The following is a 27438-nucleotide window of genomic DNA, read 5'->3' as shown; positions in this document are numbered from 1 at the left end:
GGTACCACTCAGGAAGGAGACGCATTCTGTGTCATAGAGATGAACGTACTTTGGTGCAAAAAGTGCAAATCAATCCCAGAACAACAGCAATGGACATTGTGAAGATGCTGGAGAAAACAGGTACAAAAGTATCTATATCCTGTCACGCCCTGACCTTAGTTCCTTGTTTATGTCTCTATTTTGGTTTGGTCAGGGCGTGAGTTGGGGTGGGCATTCTATGTTTTGTTCTATGTTTTGTATTTCTATGTGTTTGGTCTGGTATGGTTCCCAATCAGAGGCAACTGTCAATCGTTGTCTCTGATTGAGAACCATACTTAGGTAGCCTGTTCCCACCTGTGTTTGTGGGTAGTTGTTTTTTGTTGTGTGTCTGCACCAGCCAGAACTGTTTCGGTCGTTATTCTTTGTTATTTCTGTTATTTCAGTGTTCATTTAATAAATATGGACATGTACCACGCTGCACCTTGGTCCTATCCTTCCAACAGCCGTTACAACCTCTTATGAAATTGGTTAAAGTTATGTATAGTGCCCCTATGTGTAAAATAGTAAATAATGGCCACTTCTCAGAAAATGTTAAACTGTCAAGAGGAGGAAAACAAACTTGTCCACTATCGGCATATGTTTATTATTGCCATCTAAATATTGTCTGTTAAAATCTGAACCAACAATAATATTAAGTGGTTAGAAATTCAGGGCTTAAAAACAAAGGTGTCATTGTACACTGATGATTCATGTTTTCTTTTAAATCCAAAATTTGGACCCCTCCGCTGCCTCAGAGAGGATCTGGATACTTGTTATAACCTCTCTGGATTAAACCAAATTATGATAAGTGTACCTACTATATTACGTATTGGATCACAAAAAAAGGCAACCTTTTACATTACTGTGTAGTTTACCAATAAAATGGTCTGATGGGGATGTGAACATACTTGGTATACATATCCGGAAAGAAAGAAGTGATCTCACTCCAATACATTTTTATAGAAAGTTAGCAAAAATACAGTAGATAAGATCTTGCTACCACGGAAAGGAAAATATGTCTATTTGTGGAAAAATCACTCCCAGTTTACCTATTTGATTATGGTCTTGCCTACATCTAGCAACCTGTTTTTTAAATTGTATTAGCAATAAATATTACATTTTATTTGGAATGGCAAGCCAGACAAAATTATTTATATAAAAAGCATTAAATCATTAGACCTCTCACTAAAGGCGTCGTTCATACAAAAGTTATACTTAAATCCAAACTGCTTCTCTAGCAAATTAGTAAGAATGTCTCACTCCATGTTCAAGAATGGCCTTTTTCCCTTTATTCAGATTACAACTTATCACTTTCGGTTATTTGAAAATGAAATAATCTCCAACATAGCATTATTTTTTAAACAAGCATGTCACACATGCAGCTTACAAAAATATATGGAAATGTGTGCGTTGCCCAAAATACAACCAACTAATTGCAGCATTACTGCATAAATGGTAGAGGCAAGTGGAAGGGGGATAAAGTAAGGAACTTGTCTGTTGGCCCTGCATTAAAGACCAAAATAGGTTAAAGAAAATTGTGATAAATAAAAAAATATACCAGTTTAATTTAAGGACCCAAAAATTGACAGCTGTGCCAACGTTGCAGATAGCAATACTGGGAGAGTTGAAAAGTCATAGTCAATCGATCAATAATATAATAATACTTTTTGCAAAAATGTTTATCTTTAATTTACAATCTGTAGAAAGTATGAGAATAGAAAGGTTCAGAACTTTTGTGAAGCATGACATCAGTTGAAAAACAGCACAGGCAAAAATAAATCCAAAATGGATGGTGTTAAGAGATAGATGGGAGGAGTTGAAAGAGCTGAAGGATGGGACTAATAACTACAAGATAACAAATGTAAAATATACTGTGTCTGTTCAGAACTTTTGTGAAATAACACAGTTAAAAATATATGGTAAATGTCACGTTCCTGACCTATTTCTGTTAGTTTGTTGTATAAGTTAGTTGGTCAGGACGTGAGTTTGGGTGGGCATTCTATGTTTTCTGTTTCTATGTTGGTTTAAGGGTTGCCTGGTATGGCTCTCAATTAGAGGCAGGTGTTTGGCATTTCCTCTAATTGAGAGTCATATTTAGGTAGGTTGTTTCACAGTGTTTGTTGGGGGTGGTTGTCTCCTGTGTCAGTGTTTGTCGCACCATACGGGACTGTTCGGTTTGTTTGTACATCGTTCTTTTTGTGTAGTCTATTTTCCCTGTTCGTGCGTTCTTCGTGTTATATTGTAAGTTCGTATGTTCAGGTTTGTCTACGTTATTTTGTTAGTTATTCAAGTGTTTTCGTTTCGTGTTTTTTCCGTCTTGTTTAATTAAAATATGTCATTTCACAACGCTGCGCCTTGGTTCAATCACTACTCCTCCTCTTCGGTTGAAGAGGAGGAGGAACACCGTTACAGAACCACCCACCAAATAACCAGAACCAAGCAGCGGTGTAACGGGAGGAAGGGACAGCGCAAGAAGGAGGAATGGACATGGGAGGATGTTTTGGACGGTAAAGGTTGCTACACATGGGAGGAGATCCTGGCTGGAAGGGATCGCCTCCCATGGGAACAGCTGGAGGCACTGAGGAGAGCAGAGGAAACCGGAGAAGGGAACCGGCGTTATGAGGGGACGTGTCTAGCACGGAAGCCCGAAAAGCCCGTGAGTACTACCCAAAAATTTCTTGGGGGGGGGGGGTTTAAGAGGTAGTGGGCCAAGGGCAGGTAGGAGACCTGCGCCCACTTCCCAGGCTAACCGTGGAGAGCGGGAGTACGGGCAGACACCGTGTTACGCAGTAGAGCGCACGGTGTCTCCTGTATGTGTGCATAGCCCAGTGCGGGTTATTCCACCTCCCCGCACTGGTAGGGCTAGATTGAGCATTGAGCCAAGTGCCATGAAGCCGGCTCTACATATCTGGCCACCAGTACGTCTCCTTGGGCCGCCTTACATGGCACCAGCTTTACGCATGGTGTCCCCGGTTCGCCTACATAGCCCGGTGCGGGTTATTCCACCTCCCAGCACTGGGCGGGCGACGAGGAGCATTCAACCAGGTAAGGTTTGGCAGGCTCAGTGCTCAAGGGAGCCAGTACGCTTGCACGGTCCGGTATTTCCGGCACTACCTCCCCGCCCCAGCCCAGTACCACCAGTGCCTACACCACGCACCAGGCTTCCAGTGCGTTTCCAGAGCCCTGTTCCTCCTCCACGCACTCTCCCTATGGTGCGTGTCTCCAGCCCAGTGCCTCCAGTTCCGGCACCATGCACTAAGCCACCTGTGCGTCTCCAGAGCCCTGTACACACTGTTCCTTCTCCCCGTACTCGTCCTGATGTGCGTGCACTCAGCCCGGTGCCACCAGTGCCGGTACCACGCACCAGGCAAATAGTACGCTTTGAGAGTCCAGTGTGCCCTGTCCCTGCTCCCCGCACTAGGCTTGAAGTGCGTGTCTCCAGTCCGGTGCCTCCAGTTCCGGCACCAGGCCTACAGTGCGTCTCAGCCGGCCAGAGTCTGCCGTCTGCCCAACGGCGCCTGAACTGGCCGTCTGCCAAGCGCCGCATGAACTGCTCGTCTGTATTGAGCCTTCAAAGCCGCCCGTCTGCCATGAGCCTGCAAAGCCGCCCGTCTGCCATGAGCCTACAGAGCCCTCCGCCAGACTGGAGCCGCTAGAGCCTTCCACCAGACAGGAGCAGCCAAAGCCTTCCGCTAGACAGGATCAGTCTGAGCCATCCGTCTCCACAGCGCCATCTGTGCCATCCGTCTCCTCAGCGCCATCTGAGCCATCCGTCTCCTCAGCGCCGTCTGAGCCATCCGTCTCCTCAGCGCCATCTGAGCCATCCGTCTCCCCAGCGCCGTCTGAGCCATCCGTCTCCCCAGCGCCGTCTGAGCCATCCGTCTCCCCAGCGCCGTCTGAGCCATCTGTCTGCCCAGTGCCGTCTGAGCCATCCGTCTGTCCCGAGCCATTAGAGCCGCCCGTCTGTCCCGAGCCGTCAGAGCCGTTAGTCAGTCAGGAGCCGCTAGAGCCATTCGTCAGTCAGGATCTGCCAGAGCCACCAACCAGACAGGATCTGCCAGAGCCGCCAACCAGACAGGATCTGCCAGAGCCGCCAACCAGACAGGATCTGCCAGAGCCGCCAACCAGACAGGATCTGCCAGAGCCGCCAACCAGACAGGATCTGCCAGAGCCGCCAACCAGACAGGATCTGCCAGAGCCACCAGCCAGCCATGAGCGTCCAGAGCGGTCAGCCAGCCATGAGCGTCCAGAGCGGTCAGCCAGCCATGAGCGTCCAGAGCCGTCAGCCAGCCATGAGCGTCCAGAGCCGTCAGCCAGCCATGAGCGTCCAGAGCCGTCAGCTAGTCATGAGCGTCCAGAGCTGCCATGTATCCAGAACTGCCCCTCAGTCCAGAGCTGTCTCTCTGTCCGGAGCTGCCCTTCAGTCCGGAGTTGCCCCTCTATCCTGACCTACCTCTCTATCTACCTCTCTATTCTCACCTACCTCTATGTCCTGAGCTACCTTGTCCCGGAGCTGTCCCTTTATTTTGTGTTGCCTATATTAGGTGGGTGGAATAGAGGGGTGGTCATTCTGAGGGGGATTAGCAAGCTGGGATTGACTATGGTGGGGTGGGGACCTCGTCCTGAGCCTGAGCCACCACCGTGGTCAGATGCCCACCCAGACCCTCCCCTAAACTTTGTGCTGGTGCGCCCGGAGTTCGCACCTTAAGGGGGGGGGTTATGTCACGTTCCTGACCTATTTCTGTGGTTGTCTCCTGTGTCAGTGTTTGTCGCACCATACGGGACTGTTCGGTTTGTTTGTACATCGTTCTTTTTGTGTAGTCTATTTTCCCTGTTCGTGCGTTCTTCGTGTTATATTGTAAGTTCGTATGTTCAGGTTTGTCTACGTTATTTTGTTAATTATTCAAGTGTTTTCGTTTCGTGTTTTTTCCGTCTTGTTTAATTAAAATATGTAATTTCACAACGCTGCGCCTTGGTTCAATCACTACTCCTCCTCTTCGGTTGAATGTCAGTGGTGATGTCAGTGGTTACATGTCTTTAACGGGCTGGCACCTGGTACACAATGTGGGTACTCAAGCAATGGGGGTGCTAAGGATGGAACTATTCTGGAAGCTGGCATACAGTATGTGCCCATCTCGTGGCCGTTATTGACAGCAATGTGCATACTGGAGAACTGCCTGACGCCATGAGAAAAATGTTAAAAAGAGAGGGAGGAGGGGGAGGAGAAAGAGGAGGGAGTAGGAGGAGGAGTACAAAGAGAGGGAAAGGGGGATACCTAGTCAGTTGTACAACTGAATGCATTCAACTGAAATGTGTCTTCCACATTTAACCCAACCCCTCTGAATCAGAGCGGTGAGGGGGGCTGCCTTAATCGACACCCACGTCTACGGCACCCGGGGAACAATGGGTTAACGGCCTTGCTCAGGGGCAGAACGACAGATTTTTACCTTGTCAGCTCGGGGATTCGATCCAGCAACCTTTCGGTTACTGGCCCAACGCTGAGAGGGGGCGGATAAATGGGAGAGGTCAGATAAATGGATGCACCAGATGGATTGGCACTAGATTAGAGGAAGAATGGAAAATGTGACATTACTCATACACTTTTATTGGTCTGATAAAAGATAGAGGGACTGTAATCATTAAACACGCAAATAAATAGCCATCACTAGCCGGCTACGACCCGGTTACTCAACCCTAATGGAACACTAGTCACTTTAATAATGTTTGCATACTGCTTTACTAATTTCATATGTATATACTGTATTCTATTCTACTGTGTTTTAGTCAATGCCACTCCGACATTGCTCGTCCTAATATTTATATTTTTCTTAATTCCATTCTTTTACTTTTAGATTTGTGTGTATTACTGTGAATTGTTAGATATTACTGCACTGTTGGAGCTAGGAACACAAGCATTTCGCTACACTAGCAATAACATCTGCTAAATATGTGTATGTGACCAATATAATTTGATTTGATTTGATCAATCGGTGATCAAGGAGCTCGGATTGTGATTATGTTGGATTTTTGAGAAGCTTGATTTTCAACCGCATGATTTATCTGATCCGTGTGTTCTGTATCTGAACCTGACGCTGTGTTCATGGTCAGGTAAAGTGTTCAGAGTAGACTGTGTAATGTACGATACTGTAATAGTACAATAGTTCCCATTTTCTTTAATGTGCTTCTCATTCTAATGGGAATTATTTATTTATCTCCGAGTATATCTAGGTTACCATAATTAGATTGGCAAATCCTGTATTGGTTACAATTATGAAACCTTTGTCTTCATTAGAAAATCCAATTTAAAATCTTACAGTGTCTCTTCTGTCAAATATGTTTAATTTGACCATCCCTGGTCTTACAATATGGTGATTTGTTTGTTAATGATGATGCAAAGCATTCTTATTCCACATTACCCCCTGACTCAGTCTCCAAATGTATTCTGTTATTCATGAATAGGTGAACTGGTGGTGACAATTACATTTCAGTCATTTAGCAGACACTCTTATTCAGAGCAACTCCCCCGTGGGATTTGAACCTACGACGCTGACATTGCAAGTGCAATTCTCTACCAACTGAGCCACACAGGGATCGTAAAGCTTCTGTTCCCGAAGGGGTATCATTGCTTCGACCTTTCTACCGTATAGACGGTATAGTAAGTGGTTACTACCTCTACTAGCTCTTATCTTTTTGTCTCTGTGTTCCTCCTCTGCATGTAGGCTCCATGTCGCCACCGTACAGACTCCATTTACTACCACCGACCCACTCACTCACTCACATCCCTGAGAGACTTGCACACACTGCAGGTTTGCACACACTGCAGCAGGGATTTTGGCCCACTCCTCCATACAGTCCTTCTACCGATCCTTCAGGTTTCGGGGCTGTCGCTGGACAATACGGACTTTCAGCTCCCTCCAAAGATTCTCTATTGGGTTCAGGTCTGGAGACTAACTAGGCCACTCCAGGACCTTGAGATGCTTCTTACGGAGCCACTCCTTAGTTGCCCTGGCTGTGTGTTTCGGGTCGTTGTCATGCTGGAAGACCCAGCCACGACTCATCTTCAATGCTCTTACTGAGGGAAGGTTGTTGGCCAAGATCTCGCGATACATGGGCCCATCCATCCTCCCCTCAACACAGTGCAGTCGTCCTGTCCCCTTTCCAGAAAAGCATCCCCAAAGAATGATGTTTCCACCATGTTTCACGGTTGGGATGGTGTTCTTGTGGTTGTACTCATCCTTCTTCTTCCTCCAAACACGGCGAGTGGAGTTTAGACCAAAAAAGCTCTATTTCAGTCTCATCAGACCACATGACCTTCTCCCATTCCTCCTCTGGATCATCCAGATGGTCATTGGCAAACTTCAGACGGGCCTGGACATGCGCTGGCTTGAGCAGGGGGACCTTGCGTGCGCTGCAGGATTTTAATCCATGACGGCGTAGTGTGTTACTAATGGTTTTCTTTGAGACTGTGGTCCCAGCTCTCTTCAGGTCATTGACCAGGTCCTGCCGTGTAGTTCTGGGCTGATCCCTCACCTTCCTCATGATCATTGATGCCCCACGAGGTGAGATCTTGCATGGAGCCCCAGACCGAGGGTGATTGACCGTCATCTTGAACTTCTTCCATTTTCTAATAATTGCGCCAACAGTTGTTGCCTTCTCACCAAGCTGCTTGCCTATTGTCCTGTAGCCCATCCCAGCCAAGTGCAGGTCTACAATTTTATCCCTGATGTCCTTACACAGCTCTCTGGTCTTGGCCATTGTGGAGAGGTTGGAGTCTGTTTGATTGAGTGTGTGGATAGGTGTCTTTTATACAGTTAACGAGTTCAAACAGGTGCAGTTAATACAGGTAATGAGTGGAGAACAGGAGGGCTTCTTAAAGAAAAACTAACAGGTCTGTGAGAGCCAGAATTCTTACTGGTTGGTAGGTGATCAAATACTTATGTCATGCAATAAAATGCAAATTAATTACTTAAAAATCATACAATGTGATTTTCTGGATTTTTGTTTTAGATTCCGTCTCTCACAGTTGAAGTGTACCTATGATAAAAATTACAGACCTCTACATGCTTTGTAAGTAGGAAAACCTGCAAAATCGCAGTGTATCAAATACTTGTTCTCCCCACTGTATATACTGTATATGTGTTGTGTGGTGGCTTTGCTGGCATGCAGCTAAAACATTTTGGGAGAGTTTGCCCTACCAAGATGTACATGCGTATATCTCTCTCTCTCTCTCTCTCTCTCTCTCTCTCTCTCTCTCTCTCTCTCTCTCTCTCTCTCTCTCTCTCTCTCTCTCTCTCTCTCTCTCTCTCTCTCTCTCTCTCTCTCTCTCTATATATATATATATATATATATATATATATATATATATATATATATATATATATCACTTTAACGGTGACAAACGGTGACAAACGGTGACAAACGGTGCCCACAAACTGTTAGGGCCTACATAAAGCTGTCCCAACAGCAGAGATTTATTTTCAGCACCAGTGAATCCTTACCACTGCTATACCTGTCTATCAGCGGAGCCTTGTCTGGCAGCGAAACAGTTCATTCAGCCTCATTGTCAGCCTTTTAAAAAAACATAGCTGATATGACTGACATGCTTAAACAAATGGGGGTTCAAATCAAATCAAATCAAAATGTATTTGTCACTTGCGTCGAATACAACTGGTGAAATGTGGAACACAATGCAAATAGTCTGTGTAGCCATTTGATTACCTGTTCTGGAGTATTATGGCTTGGGGCTAAAAGCTGTTGAGAAGCCTTTTGGTCCTAGACTTGGCGCTCCAGTACCGATTGCTCCGGTAGTAGAGAGAACCGTCTATGACTGGGGTGGTTGGGGTCTTTGACAATTTTTAGGGCCTTACTCTGACACCGCCTGGTGTAGGGGTCCTGGATGGCAGGCAGCCGTACGCACTACCCTCTGTGGTGCCTTGCGGTCGGAGGCCAAGCAGTTGCCATACCAGGCAGCGATGCAATCAGTCAGGATGCTCTCGATGTTGCAGCTGTAGAACCTTTTGATGATCTGAGGACCCATGCCAAATCTTTTTAGTTTCCTGAGGGGGAATAGGCTTTGTCGTGCCCTCTTCACGACTATCTTGGTGTGTTTGGACCATGATAGTTTGTTGGTGATGTGGACACCAAGGAACTTGAAGCTCTCAACCTGCTCCACTACAGCTCCGTCGATGAAAATGAGGGCGTGCTCGGTCCTCCTTTTCCTGTAGTCCACAATCATCTCCTTTGTCTTGATTAAGTTGAGGGATATGTTGTTATTCTGGCACCACCCGGCCAGGTCTCTGACCGCCTCCCTATAGGCTGTCTCGTTGTTGTTGGTGATCAGGCCTACCACTGAGGGGCTCCAGTGTAGAGGATCAGCGTGGCGGATGTGATTTTACCTACCCTTCCCACCTGGGGGCGGCCCGTCAGGAAGTCCAGGATCCAGTTGCAGAGGGAGGTGTTTAGTCCCAGGATCCTTAGCTTAGTTATGAGCTTTGAGGGTACTATAGTGTTGAACGCTGAGCTGTAGTCAATGAATAGCATTCTCACGTAGGTGTTCCTTTTGTCCAGGTGGGAAAGGGCAGTGTGGAGTGCAATAGAGATTGCATCATCTGTGGATCTGTTCGGGCGGTACGCAAATTGGAGTGGATCTCGGGTTTCTGGGATAATGGTGTTGATGTGAGCCATTACCAGCCTTTCAAAGCAATTCATTGCTACGGACGTGAGTGCTACGGGTCTGTAGTCATTTAGACAGGTTGCCATAGTGTTCTTGGACACAGGGACTATGGTGGTCTGCATGAAACATGTTGGTATTACAGACTCAATCAGGGACATGTTGAAAATGTCAGTGGAGACACCTGCCAGTTGGTCAGCACATACCAGCAGCACACGTCCTGGTAATCCGTCTGGCCCCGCGGCCTTGTGAATGTTGACCTGTTTAAAGGTCTTACTCACGTCGTCTACGGAGAGAGTGATCACACAGTCGTCCGGAACAACTGAAGCTCTCATGCGTGCCTCAGTGTTGCTTGCCTCAAAGCGAGCATAGAAGTGATTTAGCTCGTCTGGTATGCTCGTGTCACTGGACAGCTTGCGGCTGTACTTCCCTTTGTAGTCTGTAATAGTTTGCAGGCCCTGTCTGGTTTCAACTGACAATTGAGATGTACAAACTACGGCATAAGGGGACAACATACGGATAAGAGGCAATCCATGATTTCGATTAAGACATTATTGAGCAAGCTAGGATGGACGTAGTCAATATAACTATTTGTTCAGCACTTTTGAAATGTACAACGACAGAATTCAGAACATGGGCTGTCCTTACAGTATTCTCCCTGTACACCAAGTCAGAACCATTGGATAAATAAAGGGGGCATAAAAGCAGACAATGAAAGCTCTTACAATATTCAATGATTACATTTTTTGAAAACAGGCTATAGTCTACATGTGCACCACCAAGTCAGAACAGTAGGCTAAGTATGGAGGGGGAAAGTGACCAAATTATTAGGGTGAGGCACATGGGCTACTAATACCTTACCACACAACATACACTTAGTATTACTTTCTTAACTACAGTATACATATCTCCCTGGCATATTAAATAATTTATGCAGCAGTATACAATACATTTTTGGACTCATCTTGTTGTGCTTCATGGGCAAATTTTGTCATAAAAGTCGGTCATTCTCTGGATTTGTGGTGCTTTTCAAGACAACTGGGAACTCTGAAAATTACAAGGTTGAATCATGACGTCAGGGATCTTCAGGTCGGAGATCTATAAAGAGACCGGAGTTCTCGACTTGGAATTCTGAGTTGAGTGATCGTTCAAAACTTATTTTCCCAGTCTGAGCAAATTTTTTTCTGAGTTCCCAGTTGTCTTGAACTCACTGAAGTGTGAGATTTTCCAGGTCAGAGTTTCCAGTTGTTTTGAACACGGCAGAAGTCATTGCCAGTGTATTGTTCTGCCTGCGGCTATGGAACCCTGACCTCTTCACTGGACGTGCTACCTTGTCCCGGACCTGCTGTTTTCTCTCTCTATTGCACCTGCTGTCTCTAACTCTGAATGCTCGGCTATAAAAAGCCAACTAACATTTACTTGTGAAGTGCTGACCTGTTACACCATCTACAACCACTGTGATTATTATTATTATTTGACCCTGCTGGTCATCTATAAATGTTTGAACATCTTGGCTATGTACTGTTATAATCTCAACCCAGCACAGCCAGAAGAGGACTGGCCACCCCTCAGAGTCTGGTTCCTCTCTAGGTTTATTCCTAGGTTCCTGCCTTTCTAGGGTGTTTTTCCTAGCTTCTACATCTGTATTGCTTGCTGTTTGAGGTTTTAGGCTGTGTTTCTGTATAGCACTTGAGACTTCGGCTGGTGTAAAAAGGGCTTTATAAATACATTTGATTGATTGATTGATTGATTGACGCAACATTTTCTGGCCAATCTTATTGAATGTTTATCCTTTAAGCTTGGAAAAGAGACCCATAAACCCAGACTTGGACCCCACACCGACTCCACTGATTAGCAGGCTAGTGATTGCTTTGTAAAGCTTGCAGTTAGCCACTGATTCCTTCCAAACCACTCATTGTTGAATTTACGATTTACAACTTGTTGGGTAATGTTTATTTCCAATGGACAATGAGCACCGATCTGTTTTATCAATAATTTCTCTTCATGCGACAAGTATTGAAAAGGATTTGCCAGAAGATTGTCGACTTGATTCATGATGATGACTGAGATTTTGAAAGTATGATGTTGAGATCAGTCCAATCAAAGCTACGGTAGATATAACCTGATTTGACATAATATCTGTGACCAATGACCTTGAGCCTTCTTGGATGGGCACTTCTAATGTAACTCTATGGCAGCACCCAAGGGGCTTGAATTTTCGAGCTCTACCCGTAGATTTTGTAGTGGTGTCCCCATGAGTGACAGAACACTGAGCCAATCAGAAACTAGAAAACGTTAACAACCCTTACGCTCCATATTTTCCGCTGGCTGCCCCACCACCACAGAAAGCACTGAGCTAGGCTGAAACACCTGCATTTTGGAGCTGCCTTAATCAAGAAAGATAAAAGAGACCCTGTTTATATATGGCTTTGTTAACTCAATTATGATTATGTTTTACATTGTTTGCAAACTGATAAGAGATGCGTATTTTAATATCAAAATAACATGCAAAACAGGCAACAACAAAAAAATACATATATATATTTGTTTAGGCTAAACAGATGGGGCTCAAAACCTGAATGACGGGTCGCCACAGAGAGAAAGAGAAAAAGAGAGAGAGAGGCGGAGAGAGCAAGAGAAAGAGAGAGAGAGAGTCAGAGAGAGGGAGTACCCGCTGCACAGAGTCTGAACTCAACAACCACTAGGCTACCTCTCTACCTCTTCAGGTTCCATTTAGAGATCCGTAATCCCTTTATCCTTCCCTCCATGTACTTGCGATGTTGTTGACACTAGTATTCTGTCTGTTTTTGGGTCATGCATTGCTCCCTGAGTTGCTTTTTTCTATTTTCTTGTTAATTACTTGTAGTTGTTCACCTCCTTTACCCTCTGTTATTGTTCTCTATCTATGGGATGGATGGACTTTACCCCGTCATGACCTAAACACCATGAGAACTATTGAAGGTTACAGTTTTTTACAATCGCTAACATCTTTTTGTCCAATCTGTAGTCACATTTTCAAAACTCTAAACACAATTAGCACAACATCCGTCTGTGGACCATACCATTAACACAATTCATGTTGTTTTCACAGAATATGCAGTTAATTAACACGTTTCTAAAATGCTTAAATTGTCTTTACATACAAGCTTACCCAATACCAAAATGATGGATCTTTCTCGTTTTATTTAAAGATGCCTGCACACAGCATGCCAGAAATGAAGACCTAATGTTCAAAACCCTTAAATATAGTATAAAGCCTCTACTTCTGCAACAACAGCAGCTCAAAAGCTATATTGAAACCGCTGATAAGCATTTCTGACCCGATTCAGGAAACTAGGTGTAGGTCGCAAGTCACGACTTCACAGGAGAACTGTTTGAATGTAAAAAAAAGTTTTTTTAATCAAAATGCATTTTTTGGCAGAAATGCCTTCTCGAACATGTAAACTTTCATGTGCCTTAATATCAAATTAGTCAGCCACCAATATTTAGTCAGCCACCAATTGTGCAAGTTCTCCCACTTAAAAAGATCAGAGAGGCCTGTAATTTTCATCATAGGTACACTTCAACTATGACAGTTGACTGGCTCACTAGCTAACATTATGTGTATGCTCTCCCCTTTCTGGAGGACCGAGTTTTGAAATCAGGGAAATTCGAGTATGGTAGCTAAGGAGAAAACACCAGTCTGGATTACATCGTCAAACTAAGGGCAACCATGCATGGCATCAGACAGGAGACGTGTCCAACCATTATGTATATTGGTAAGATAGTCTAGCTAGCTACATTTTCAGATATTACACGTTTCTAATTTTGACAGAAATTGGTTTCATTTTAAGTGTACTGTTAGCTAGCTAACCTTAGCTGGCTGAGTCGCTAGCTAACATTATGTGTATGATCTTAATCTTCGTATCTCAGACACATTTGCTTGACTAGTTATAGACATAGAACATGGTTGGTTAGCTACCTGCAGATTCATGCAGGGTAGAAACGTCATGACTTGTGATTATGGTCCATTGTTTAGCTAGCTAGCTACATGTCTTAACAAAAGACTCAACTCTAATTTTGACAAAGCATTTTCATTTGAAGTTAGTGTACTGTTAGCTAGCTAGCTAGCTAATGTTAGCTTGCTAGCTAGCTAACATTAGCTGGCTGGCTCACTAACTAACGTTACATCATGCATTGGGATACATTGTTTACCTAGCTAGCTATCTAGCTACATTTCTTAACAAAAAACTCTTGTCTTAGTGTGCCAGAGACAGAATAACTGATGCCTTTTTGAATGCTCAACACCCATTGAATATGTCCGGTGTCAGTAAACGTCGGCAACCAAGCGTAATTCAATTGTTGCCAGCAGCACAGTTACGGTCACCAAAGCTCTGGATAACATGAAAACTGCCTAACCAGCTCTGCTAGGGGGAGTAAAATGGTCAGAGTGGAGTGTTCTCTCATTGTGTGTCTGGAAGTAGCTAGCCAATGTTAGCCAGTTAGTTTGGGTGCTTGACTGTCGTTTTTGGGTCAGAGTTTTTGGAACAACTCTATTTTTTGGCCAGAGCGTCCAGTGTGCGCTCTGAATGCGAAACGCTCTGAATTTACGAACTGACAATCTGACAGCACAGTTGCAGTCACCAACACTCTGGATGACATAACAGCCTAACCAGCTCTGCTAGGGTGAGTAATGTTCAGTGAGCTGTTCTCTCTCTCTGAGATGTCTGGAAGTAGCTGGCAAGTTAGTACAGAACGCTCGGATCAACCCTTAAAGAGATGGGTGGGGTTAAGGCTTAATAGGGTGTGAACAATGCTGAATGGGTGTAGACAAAGAAGGGCTCTCCCAATAGTAGTACCAAAACATTGAAAGACGGTTTTCTCAAAAGGGAGTTTACAAGATGATCAACTTTCAAAGCAGAATGACTTTCCAATTGTTTCCTCAAACGCAGTGTATGATATACAATTCTGTAGCTCGGAGTCTCTACTTTTATGCAATGTAAAAAACAGAAATTCAACTGTTCCTACATAAGACCGAAGTCACATTTTTGAATGAACAGATCATTGAAACATTGAGAAATAGCTGATTTACTGTAATTTGTGTAAAATAGACCAACCAGAGCCACAATCATAGACCATGTGATAAACCATGATCTATCACTGAGAGAGGCTGGTGAAAGAGTCCAGCCTAATACCATGATATATCACTAAGAGAGGCTGGTGAAAGAGTCCAGCCTAATACCATGATCTATCACTGAGAGAGGCTGGTGAAAGAGTCCAGCCTAATACCATGGTCTATCACTGAGAGAGGCTGGTGAAAGAGTCCAGCCTAATACCATGGTCTATCACTGAGAGAGGCTGGTGAAAGAGGCCAGCCTAATACCATGGTCTATCACCGAGAGAGACTGGTGAAAGAGTCCAGCCTAATCTCAGACGGTCAACCGTGGCTTCCATTATCTGGAATTTCAACAAACCAACAGGTAAGGAATGCATTTCACAAGGGCTTCTTCTGTCATTACTGTTGCTATGTCCCACAGTAACTGTAGGCCACCAGTCCCAATGCAAATACATATGTAGTATTTTTGTTGCTCTAAAAGACGCAACGTTTCCCTCCCTCTGGGGGAAGAGGAAAGCTCCTCAGTGAAGACCAAGAGCCATTGTAGGATTGGTCATCGCTGACAATGCAATAAAACTGAGAGAAATTCAGACCAGAATTGTGGAGGACAACCTGCTATTTCACAATGTGGAAAGCATCAGCCTGACTACCATTGCTCGGACTCTGACCAAAGACAGAATTGGAATGAAACATTTTTTTTTTAAGGAACAGTAAGCGTGGTCAATAAACTCAGGCACCAATACGTCCAGGTATGATGTCTATCCAATATGTCTAGTTCTATAGTGAGTTTTACATAATGCTACTCTACATGTAAACATGGGTTACAGTACATACAGTAGGACATACTGAAAAGCATTTACACATACTGTGTTTGATTTATTTCAGGGAGTCATGGAGTTGGAGGCTAATCCGACACCACATGGATGTAGACGAGGCAGGGTTTAACTTGGCAAAAACACGTCAGCGTGGACGAAAAGTCATCGGGAGAAGGCCCACCGTTGATGTGCCGGGTCAGAGAGGAGAACATTTCACAATGTGTGCTGCAGTCTGGAGTGCTGCTTTGGTCCTGCAGAAATACCAGATTGGTCCCTACAACACTGAGCGCCTTCTTTTGTTTTGAGACGACCTCCACCAACAACTGGTGCCAGAAGCAGAAAGGGAGGAAACATGAGGATATTTGTGATTGCGTGGGACAATGTAGCATTCCACCATTCACATGCAATCACAAACTGGTCTGCAGCCCATCCAAGAATGGTTTCCCTTTTCCTCTCCCCCTACTCGCCTTTCCTCATCCCCATTGAGGAATTTTGTTCTGCCTGGAGGTGGAAAGTGTATGATCATCAGCCACATGACCAAATGTCCTTCCTGGATGCAATGGATGCCGTCTGCAGAGACATCTCAGCTGAAGACTGCCAGGGGTGGATAAGGCATGCCAAGCGTTTCTATCCAAGGTGCATAGCGAGAGACGACATAAGATGTGATGTGGACGAGAACATGTGGCCAAATGCTGAAGATCCAATAGATTAGAACAGGACTGGGCATTTTGGGTTTTTTTCCTCTTCTGTGCCTATTTTACTGTAATTGTGTTATATTTTTACACATTTGGAACCAAAGACCATGTATGTTGGATTTTTTGTTGATCACTGGCAGCAATTTCATGTTGCTAATAAAGCTTTCACTGCAGCAATTCTGTCACATACTATTTGTTTCTACAGTACATTCTATAAAGTAAAGATGACTCACTCACTTTTAGATAGTGTGTTGCTCTAAAAATGCACTCATTCGACACTCAACCCCAAAATGTGTGGTTTACAGTAAAAATGTAGAGTGGTTTACAGTAAAATGTAGAGTGGTTTACAGTAAAATGTAGAGTGGTTTACAGTAAAATGTAGAGTGGTTTACAGTAAAATGTAGAGTGGTTTACAGTAAAAGGAAACTGAATGATAAAAAACAGTGGATGTCATATTGTCTATTGTCTACAGGTAGAACTGAAACATGAAAAGTAATGCAGTTTTTGTAATGCCATCAACTGTTAGTATTTTGAAAGTCTTAAGTATAGGTAAACGTTTGTTAGCAATTGTAAAAAAATAAAAAATAATTAAAAAAAAGTAAATACATGTGACTCACTGCGTAGGTACATTACCAAGCTGAGAGAGAGAGAGAGAGAGAGAGAGAGAGAGAGAGAGAGAGAGAGAGAGAGAGAGAGAGAGAGAGAGAGAGAGAGAGAGAGAGAGAGAGAGAGAGAGAGAGAGAGAGAGAGAGAGAGAGAGAGAGAGAGAGACAGAGAGAGAGAGAGACAGAGAGAGAGAGAGAGAGAGAGGGAGAGGGAGAGGGAGAGAGAGAAAGAGAGAGAGAGAGAGAGAGAGAGAGAGAGAGAGAGAGAGAGAGACAGAGAGAGAGACAGAGAGAGAGAGAGAGAGAGAGAGAGAGAGAGAGAGAGAGAGAGAGAGAGAGAGAGAGAGGATGTTGTTGTTAGTATGATGGAAATAGATCAACTGTAGAGATTTACAATAGAGATGTGTTAATGTTTTAGGCCTGTACTGTACCTACTGTATTAGTACCGGTCGTTTAGTTTTACGGTGTCTTCCAATACCCTGGTTATAAAGACAGAGTGGCTAGTGACCATCTGCTTTCTGTCAACATAATGGTCACGTTAATGACCATCAAGGCATGTCTTCATCTGGGTCTGTACATTGTCTCAGAGTAGGAGTGCTGATCTCGGATCAGGTCCTCCCTGTCCATATAGTCATTGTGATCTAAAAGGTAAATCAGATTTACTTAATGCGTGCATACATTTTTACGTATGGGTGGTCCCGGGGTCAAACCCACTATACTGCCGTTACAAGTGCCATACTCTGCCAAGTGAACTACAGAAGACCCAGTAATTCTGCTGTCACTATGGCGATTGAATAGTACATAACACTGGCTCCATCTAGTGGTCGGATGGTGGCTCTACATCAGACAACTGAGTCCAAGGTACCAACTGTTCGTCCTGCTTGTGATCAGCAGCCAAGCTACAGTATCCGTCTATATAAGCAGGCTTGAGGCCCACTGTAAGAACTACAAATCCTCTGGCATGTCAACAACATAGCTCAGGCAGTAGGAAGCTCTCTCATCCATTTATATGCGGATGATACAGTCTTATACTCAGCTGGCCCCTCCCCGGATTTTGTGTTAAATGCTCTACAACAAAGCATTCTTAGTGTCCAACAAGCTTTCTCTACCCTGAACCTTGTTCTGAACACCTCCAAAACAAAAGTAATGTGGTTTGGTAAGAAGAATGCCCCTCTCCTCGCAGGTGTGATTACGACCTCTGAAGGTTGTAGAGCTTGAGCTAGTCACCTCATACAAGTACTTGGAAGTATGGCTAGACGGCACACTGCCCTTCTCTCAGCACATATCAAAGCTGCAGGCTAAAGTTAAATCTAGACTTGGTTTCCTCTATCGTAATCGCTCCTCTTTCATCACAGCTGCCAAACTAACCCTGATTCAGATGACCATGCTATATTGCTAGATTACGGAGACATCATTTATAGATCAGCAGGTAAGGGTGCGCTCGAGCGGCTAGATGTTCTTTACCATTCGACCATTAGATTTGCCACGAATGCTCCTTATAGGACACATCACTGCACTCTATACTCCTCTGTAAACTGGTCATCTCTGCAAGACCCACTGGTTGATGCTTATTTATAAAATCCTCTTAGGCCTCACTCCCCCCTATCTGAGATATCTACTACAGCCCTCATCCTCCACACACAACACCCGTTCTGCCAGTCACATTCTGTTAAAGGTCCCCAAAGCACACATCCCTGGTTCGCTCCTCTTTTCAGTTCACTGCAGCTAGGCACTGGAACGAGCTGCAACAAACACTCAAACTGGACAGTTTTATCTCAATCTCTTCATTCAAAGACTCAATCATGGACACTTACTGACAGTTGTGATTGCTTTGCGTGATGTATTGTTATCTCTACTTTCTTGCCCTTTGTGATGTCTGTGCCCAATAATGTTTGTACCATGTTTGTGCTGCTACCATGTTGTGTTGCTACCATGTTGTGTTGCTACCATGCTGTGTTGTCATGTGTTGCTACCATGCTGTGTTGTCATGTGTTGCTGCCATGCTATGTTGTTGTCTTATGTCATGATGTGTGTTTTGTCCTATATTTATATATATATATATATATATATATATATATATATATTTCAATCCCAGCCTCCCACAGGAGGCCTTTTGACTTTTGGTAGGCTGCCATTGTAGATACGAATTTGTTCTTAACTGACCTGCCTAGTTAAATTAAATTAAATTTTAAAAATTAAGCCATCCATTCTGAGAAAGCTGGGACATTCAGTGACAGAAAGTACTGCTCTAGACTAGATAGAATGTTTCGCCATTCCAGAATCCAGAGGAATTGGGCTTCTAGAATTTCCTCATTTGATGTCTGATGTGATGATCAGAGACATATATTTATTTAGATCTAAATATACGGCTCTATTGATGGTGAAATGGCGGAGCCGACATGTATTAAGGATATAATTGCAGTGCTGGTGAGCTGGTCAATTACGTGTGATGACATTCATTGTATATCATGCCTGATATACTGTGTCTATGTCCGGCTCTATATATTGCAATACGTTTGACCCTGGCCCAAAGGTATGTATCTCCCGCTGAGTATTTGCTATTAAAACAGTTGAAGTTAAGGTGGAGCCTTGTGTCTTTTGAACACGGGGACTGCTTTGACTCACACAAGGAAGCTGCGGAGGTTTCCTTCTTCAGTTTATTGATTTATTGACATTGATTTTCTTTTTTTCACCATTAGTTTCTCTCGACAGACACCAATAGCATTTTCATAAAGTATATTTTTTTGTTTAAAATGACATTTATAATATTTTACTCACATATGTATTTTATTGGCTCATTTTTTGTATTATTGCAATAAACAAGAGTAGCCAGTATGAGTTGGGTATTGCTACAATTCGACATACAAACTCTTACTTGTCCCCTCTGACAATGAAATTCAAAAAAATTACTTTATTGGCAAGACACGGTTTCACCAAAGTGTCTCCATCTTTATCTTTCTCTGGATGTTTTCCAAATGGCACCCTATTCCCTATAAAGTGCACTACTTTTGACCAGGGCAGTACAGAGTGAATAGGGTGGCATTTGGGCAGCATTCTCTGCCTCTGGTGATTAATAAGGATGGAATAAGGCTAAGAGCCTACACACAGCTACCAGGACACCTGCTCAGAAAATGTGTTCAACAGTTTGAATAATACATGAGGATGTACGTACCATTTGAGGTGACTACGATATGAACATATATGTGAATTTCTACTTCATGGATCTAACAGCGACAGAATCAAACACTTTGAACTGATCGGTTGGGTCATGGTTGTTAATAATGTTTGATGCTTTGTCAACCTTATATCAAGAATCTCTAACGTCTGTGCCTGCGTGGGCGGGTTAAGGTTTGTCTCCTGTATCGTGATAGGCCACTTCTGTTCCAGCCATGGCTTCTCTGGTCTCTGATTGGTGGGGAGTGGGGAGAGCAGGTCTCAACACACACAATATTACACAGGGTGCATCTGAAATGGCACCCTATTCCCTATTTATAGTGCATTACTTTTGACCAGAGCGCGATGGGCTTAGTGTACCATTTGGGAGGTAGACATAATGATACACACCAACATGAACAAGAGCACTACTCCAAGTACACTTTTTAACTTCACCACAAATGAAATCATCTCCACCAAGTCAAGATCAAGTTTAAGATCAGGATTAAGATCAAGTTAACCAAAAGAGCACATTGGTGGATAAACTGACTGAGTCAGCTCTTACATAATGGCATTGATATAATCATATATTCTGTCATATCAGGATTTATTACTCAATACTCAACCTTATTTCTCACACACGAAAATGAAACACAACGCAACAAAAACACAAAAGTCCAAACTAAATGAAAACATCTTGTCAGATCAACTTTAATGCCAGGTCGCTACCTGGCGTGTACGTACCGTTCCCCAAGCAGAGATTGTCTGCTTTCCAATTATCTCTCTTTCACCCATAAGTGTACACTTTTTCATTGGATTGGATTTTTGCAAGCATGATTTACGCCATATTCCTTACACCAGTCAATTTTAAATCCATGAGGGTGGGTGTAGGATTGCACACTTGGGTAGAAGGTTAGAGAATTGGACCACAGCCATAATTACCGTTGGATTAGACCCCTTTAATATTAATGGCCCTCCCTAAACCGCTTCTTTATTGTCCCTCTTCCGGCCCTGTCCCAAATCGACCTCTAGACCCTTCAACCTATGCACTTGAAGAAATCTTAAGATGATTAGATACGCCATATGGTAGTAGCGCAATCTGTCCGACTGATTGACTAGATGGCATTGTTGTGTCCAATCCGCTGAGATCGCTGCAAGTGCATAGGGTCTAGGGGTCCATTAGTATTGGGCTTCTCTACTGTACCCTCTGCAGGTCACCTCCTCTGTGGACGAACATAAAAGGCCTATTATCAGGCACGTTTCCCATTCATAGGACCAGGAGTTTTACACTGACTACGTGGCTCGACCATGTGACCTGACCAGGACAAAATGCATTTAAGCACATCTAGGACCCAGAGTTCACTGTACATTACCCTGTAGTGTACAACACATTGTTTACGCTTAACAACAACAAGTTAACTCTCCGATCAAAGGTAAGACATTAGAACACATTGCTTCTCGCTGGAAGGGCAGTGTACATCTCCGTTTGGGTGGTGTTCATTAGGGCACTTTTCGCAACAGAAAAACGAACGCAGGCGTTTCTTATTGGACGAGTTCAGGAAGTACCACCCTGTTCAGTTCTGTTTCGGCTAGTTTTCCTCTGTTTTGTGGCCGCCGTGAACACGGCCCAGTGCTATAGCAGTGTTCAACAGGGCAGGCTTCTCTTCGTCTAAGTCTCAGTTCAGTTAGCCTACTGTAGGTGGACAGCTCAGTCTCTGCATCAGGTATCTTACCAACTCCTAAATATTCCATCCTTCTCACTTCCACCCGTCTCCAACCATTCCCTCCTAAATAGAATGTTTGTATTTTTTTATTTATTATTATTTGCACATATACTATAATTGTGTAGGTAACTATGAAAATGAACCAACCAACCCAAAACACAACAGAACAAAACATTGATCAGTCATGGTAAAATAATACACATAGCATTGCATGGCTTTCCATTTAAAGACAGGAAGGCGTGGAAGTCAAAAATAAAGAGGGCTGGGCAGGGTTTCCCAGGCCTGTCCTAAATACACTATGTGTGACCTTGTTGTGCTAGTGCTCCGGGGTGGTTGTCACTTAAGTTCAGTGTCTTCTCTCTCTCTCTCCCTCCATCTCGCTGTGTCGCTCTCGCTCTTTGTCTCTCTCGGGGGATCTGGTAGAGATCGTTTGGAAGTAGGCGGTCCCATTGTTGCCCTTATGTAGCCTTAAACCAACCCTCCGGGTGGAAGAGGATGAGAGAGGGGGGGGGGTCGATCCAAGCCGATCCAGTGATGCATAAGAGAAGACCCCGACCCTTCCGGACCCCAGAACTACAGGCCCCACACAGAGAGAAGGACAGAGAGACATACAGGGAGATACTCTACGTAGAGATACTGTACACTGGTCACACCACCCACACTGTATGGGGGGGGGGGGGGGGGGGGGGGGGGGGGTTGCATAGGTGGATGGAATACGGAATCCTGTGCTTTATCGCAGATACACAAATCATTCTCTCCGCACGCTCTCAGGGACACACACAAACAAGAACAGACTCTCATGTTGTACTTTGAGGACTAAGAATGACATTGCGGTCTCAATGAGTAGTAGATGCTGCAATACCAGTTAGAGTATATGGCAAGGTTCCAGGTTACTGTGTTAAAGGTGCAGTATGAACCAGCGCATGCCTCCTCTGCTCTAGCTCCTCTCTCTCTGTTCTCGCGCTCTCCTATCCTGAGGAGAGGTTTAGCTGTGATCGTTATGGTGGTTGACACACTCCCCCCCCGCAGCCATCTTTGTTGTTACAATCTATTTTCAAACGCCAGCGTGTCTCCGCCTCCTCCACAGTGCCCCTGGGTCTAGATATCCAGTGACCCACGCTGGTCGTCCTCTCACCTAGCCCTGCCACAAGTGCCATAGAGTCCTGTTCCCCTCTCCTCTCTTACCCCGCTCTCCTTTCTCTCCCCCATAATCACCCTACACTCTGTCCCCGTAGGAGAACCCTTTTTGGTTCCAGAGGAACTCTTTTGGGTTCCATGTAGAACCCTCTGTGGAAAATGTTCTACGTGGAACCAAAAAGGGTTCCTCAAAGCGTTCTCCTACGGGGACAGCCAAAGAAGCCTTTTAGGTTCTAGATAGCACCTTTTTTCACAATCACCTTTACAGTCCTGTTCTCTTCTCTCCTCTGCCCCACCCCCACGCTTCACACATCAAGACGTGACCATCACAATCCTGTTGTCACCCACAGTAATACTCTAACAAGGACCTATAGGTCCACCAATAGGAAGAGAACCTAGGGGTCAACCACAAATGAGGAACAAGGTTGCCTGTTTCGTTTGTGCCCCCGAGAGCGGGAGGAGAAATTTACAGTATTGTGGAATATTGCTATACTTATACATGGCTACACACGTTTATAATAGCGAAGAAGAAGACCACTGAAAAGCAGCTAGCCTACTGTACTGGCATACTATAGTAACAATATTCTCTTGGTTTGGAGGTGCATATGAGGAGGTGGAGGTGAATAGTACATTAAGTACACGTTAGACCAGAATGATGAGGAAACAATACATACTTATGGTGTGGCCCGGCACATACTGCACTGGAATAGTTAGCTGCAGTGGAGGGGTGTGTAGACGTGTGTGTGTGTGTGTGTGTGTGTGTGTGTGTGTGTGTGTGTGTGTGTGTGTGTGTGTGTGTGTGTGTGTGTGTGTGTGTGTGTGTGTGTGTGTGTGTGTGTGTGTGTGTGTGTGTGTGTGTGTGTGTGTGTGTGTGTGTGTGTGTGTGTGTGTGTGTGTGTGTGTGTGTGCAATCAGTCTCATCAGTTTGTTCTATCGCTATATGCAGTGATGGATCTCACAGTGTGTGGGGGAGAGGGGGTGGGGAGGTGAGAGAACAGGGGAGTCTATCCAATGCATACTGTGTATCGCTCCTCCTATCACTCTCTCTCTCTCTCTCTCTCTCTCGCTCTCTCTCTCCATCAGTCGATCACTCGCAGTCACACGTCTATGAGATGGAGGGAGAGTTTCAGGTCAGGGTGCCCTCTTCCCTTTCTTTTCTACTCCTCTAGATGTTTTTTACGTTTGATTTGTTCACCGATGATTTGTTTAACCTATCAATTGCTGTTTGTCGTTTATGTTGATTATTTTCTTCACAGTGTGCTTTTGGAGTGGCTGCTCCTGACTGGCCGAGGTGGAGGGGGGTGGAGTCAGTAAGGAGAGAAGAGGATTGGCCCGTGGGAGGTACGCATGGGTCCAGGGGCGGGTCTTAGGATGGCGTGGCTGAGAGGCGGGCCCTGTAATAGGTGGTGGTGGTGGTGATGTGAGGGGTGGTGGACGGAAGACGCTGCGGCGCGAAGCTGAGCCAATTGGTGGTTTGAGGAAGCGGCGGCGGCCATCGCTGCGGCGACCGCCAGGGGACTGGGCAAGAGCCCAGCGCCCAAACATTTGGAGAGATCCTTAGAGAAGGTCAGAGAGGACTGAGGGGAGAGAGAGGCAGAGAGCGAGGGAGAAAGAGAGGGAGGGAGAGAGAGACGGATACAATGTTTAGTGGCAGAAGGTGAACACAAGGGATTCAGGGGAATTTATATAGAAATTCCATTTCTGTTTGAACCTCTTTGATCTCATAACACAGAGGTTTCTGATCAAACTATGTTTCCAACAAGCTACAAAATGGATCTTCAGCGCTTTGGTAAGGAATCTACTCAGAGGAGGCTCATGGGAGGAGCTGTAGGAGAACGGGCTAATTGTAATGGCTGGAATGGAATTAATGGAACGGAGACAAACACGCTGTCTTTATTTGTTTGGTACCATTCAATTGATTCCATTCCAGCCATGACAATGAGCTCGTCCTCCTACATCTCCTCCCAGCAGCCTCCTCTGAATCTACTTTACCATTAAGTACTGGCTACTCAGGAGACAGCCAAACCTCCTCTCGTTAATTAACTGTGTGCATGTTTGAGATAGACGACATTGCAGTTTGAACTTCACAGAATCACTGATCTACCATCCCCCTCACGTCCCAAATGAATACTAGGCTGATCCAGTCAAACGCGCTGATTGTTAATCTGATCTAGCCCTGGCACGATAGTGGTCGTAGAGGTGAAAAGTTACCGTGAGGTCAGCTCCCCTGTGCTTCTTGTGTCGGCTGAGAAGTGGGTTGGGTTTCCCTGCCACTCCGTCCCGGTGCCTTCGACTAGATATGTGCTGCAGGGCGAGAGAGCGAGAGAGCGAGAGAGAGGGAGAGAGATTAGGAGAGAGAGAGAGCGAGAGAGAGGGAGAGAGAGAGATTAGTAGAGAGAGCGAGAGAAAGACAGGGTGCAGTGTTAGACAGCAGCCAGCCAGCCAGCCAGACAGACAGGTAGGGTTGAACTCTGACCTCTTGAATTCTCTAACAGCCGGTCCCAAACTACTCCCTAACTCCCTAACCCTTCAACGTTTGCAGATCTGAATAGGTATAATCAGGGTAATGGTGGAGCTTACAAGGAAGGGTTTAGCGAATTTGAACTAGTTGAGCCCTGGACTAAGGAGCCTAACTGCAATATATAAGGTACAAATGATAGGTTAACAAAAGCAGTAGTCTCTAGGAGATTAAGAGGAAAGAAAAGATGCAGTATGTTGTCCCCCCTTTCTTTCCATCTCTCTCACCTGCTTGAGCTGCAGTTCAGAGTTGACCCGCACGTTGCAAATCTCACAGTGGAAGGTGCGTTCCTGAGTGTTGGGGTCCAGCGGCCCCCCTCCCAGCTCCCCCGGGAGTTTGGGGCCCAGTCGAGGGTACGCCTTAATGGGACCCAGCCCACTGCGAGCCTCCAGGATAGTTTTGTGTTTGGTACCTACACACACACACACACACACACACACACACACACACACACACACACACACACACACACACACACACACACACACACACACACACACACACACACACACACGCACGCACGCACACACACACACACACACGTGTTCTTTAATTGACATAAAGAAAATTGTGTCTAACGATCCCATAAAGGATTGGTCAAGACACAAAAATAAGTCTTTAGTTCAGGATGACATCACCCCCAAAAACACTAACATGTACGCTATGCTGAACTCTTATATGGCTCATGCTAACCCCATCTCAATTGCTAGAGCTCGTCACCCATGTATATCTGGAATCCTTTCCCTCATACCACAGAACAGCATATGGTGAAGGAGAATATGACAACGAGAGAGCCAGCCTAATGGACTGTCTGGAACGTATCATCATCATCTCTAACTCAGCACACGTTCAGTTAGTGGAATGGGACTGGGAGGTGTAGTGTAATATATTCACCACTAGAGGGCCACAGTGATAAGGCAACGCTGGTCGTCTACAGAAGTGTTAGTTATGGAAGTAACTTAAGATGGTGTTTTTCAGAATCTCTGCAGTGTTAGCGTTGACGTTGGCACCGAACTGAAACACATCTTTAGATCTCTCTGTTCTGTTAGGGTAGCTAATTCAATGTTCTGGGTCAGGGTTAGCTTGACTGAGAGGTCATGTGGGTGGTTGTAAGAATGTCTTACAGGGGTCAACTGTCTAGAACAACATCTATAAATTGAAGTCGACTCGTGCGTAGCCAGGTCAACTGCTTTTGGTCTTGAAAGAATGGAAGAGCATGGTGCAGTATGTTCTGTGAGCTGCCTCTCATGAGCAGAAATATGAGTGTTCACATTTTTTGAATGGTTAGGATTACACAGACAGACAGCACTGACGACGTTGTGCCAAAATAGTCCCTATAATTAATTGCATGTTTTGCTCTTGGTTGAAAAAATTCCAGTCATGTCCTACCCTCTGCCGCCCCTGCCTCCACTCCTTCCTCCCCCGCTGTCCTCCCCCCTCCCCCCTCCGCCCCAATCCTAAACCCCCAAGCAGTCTGGTTGCACTGAGTCTGACTGAGAGGTTTATGTATGTCCCAAATGGCACCCTATTCCCTATGGGCCCTGGTCAAATGTAGAGCACTATATAAGGGGAAGGGTGCCATTTGGGGCTAGGCTTTAACTTGTTCTACCAAATCTTTGAGCTTTGAGAAGTGAGTTAGAGGTTACAGCAGGAGAACATGGGGAGTGGGGGAGGTCGGGGGGGAGGGGGGGGGGGGGGGGGGGGGCGATGTCTGGAATGACTGATTTCACGTGTGGACAAAAATGTGCACTTTTGTTACTGCCTTTGTTCTATTCCGGGCCGACAATGGACGAACCCCCTCGGGGTGTTTTTCACTTGTGCTCTGCGAGTCGAGCTCGACTCATGTTTACAATTAACTAAAGCACTACGCAAACAGACAGGAGACGTTTCTAAACATGAAAATAGACAAAAACACAGAAAGGAAACCATTGTATAAACGTATGATTACGGTTGAATACACTTCCATCCATAACCTTGACCTCTCCTCTCTGGATGTAATGTTCGTCGC

The 27438-nt window shown here is 44.9% G+C and overlaps 1 protein-coding gene and 1 long non-coding RNA gene across 5 annotated transcripts in view; one reads left to right on the top strand and one right to left on the bottom strand.

Moving 5' to 3' along the window:
• The first annotated feature begins 13177 nt into the window (after positions 1-13177).
• On the top strand, positions 13178-16466 carry LOC129860542 (uncharacterized). Its single transcript, XR_008760387.1, has 2 exons — positions 13178-13446; positions 15669-16466. It is a non-coding gene; the product is annotated as an uncharacterized LOC129860542 (long non-coding RNA).
• A 3071-nt stretch (positions 16467-19537) lies between these two features.
• The window catches only part of znf385a (zinc finger protein 385A), a 47693-nt gene continuing 39792 nt past the window's right edge, over positions 19538-27438 (bottom strand). For all 4 annotated transcript variants that reach the window (XM_055931025.1, XM_055931026.1, XM_055931028.1 and 1 more), the window contains exons 5-7: positions 25658-25842; positions 25124-25216; positions 19538-24489 (exon numbers count right to left, since the gene is read on the bottom strand). In XM_055931025.1, the coding sequence (XP_055787000.1) occupies positions 24220-24489; positions 25124-25216; positions 25658-25842 (548 nt within the window). In that variant the 3' untranslated portion in view covers positions 19538-24219. The remainder of the gene's footprint in view (positions 24490-25123; positions 25217-25657; positions 25843-27438) is intronic.

The sequence above is a fragment of the Salvelinus fontinalis genome, chromosome 8, assembly GCF_029448725.1.
Source record: "Salvelinus fontinalis isolate EN_2023a chromosome 8, ASM2944872v1, whole genome shotgun sequence".
Lineage (NCBI taxonomy): Eukaryota > Metazoa > Chordata > Actinopteri > Salmoniformes > Salmonidae > Salvelinus > Salvelinus fontinalis.
This window is presented reverse-complemented; position numbering and strand designations above follow the sequence as displayed.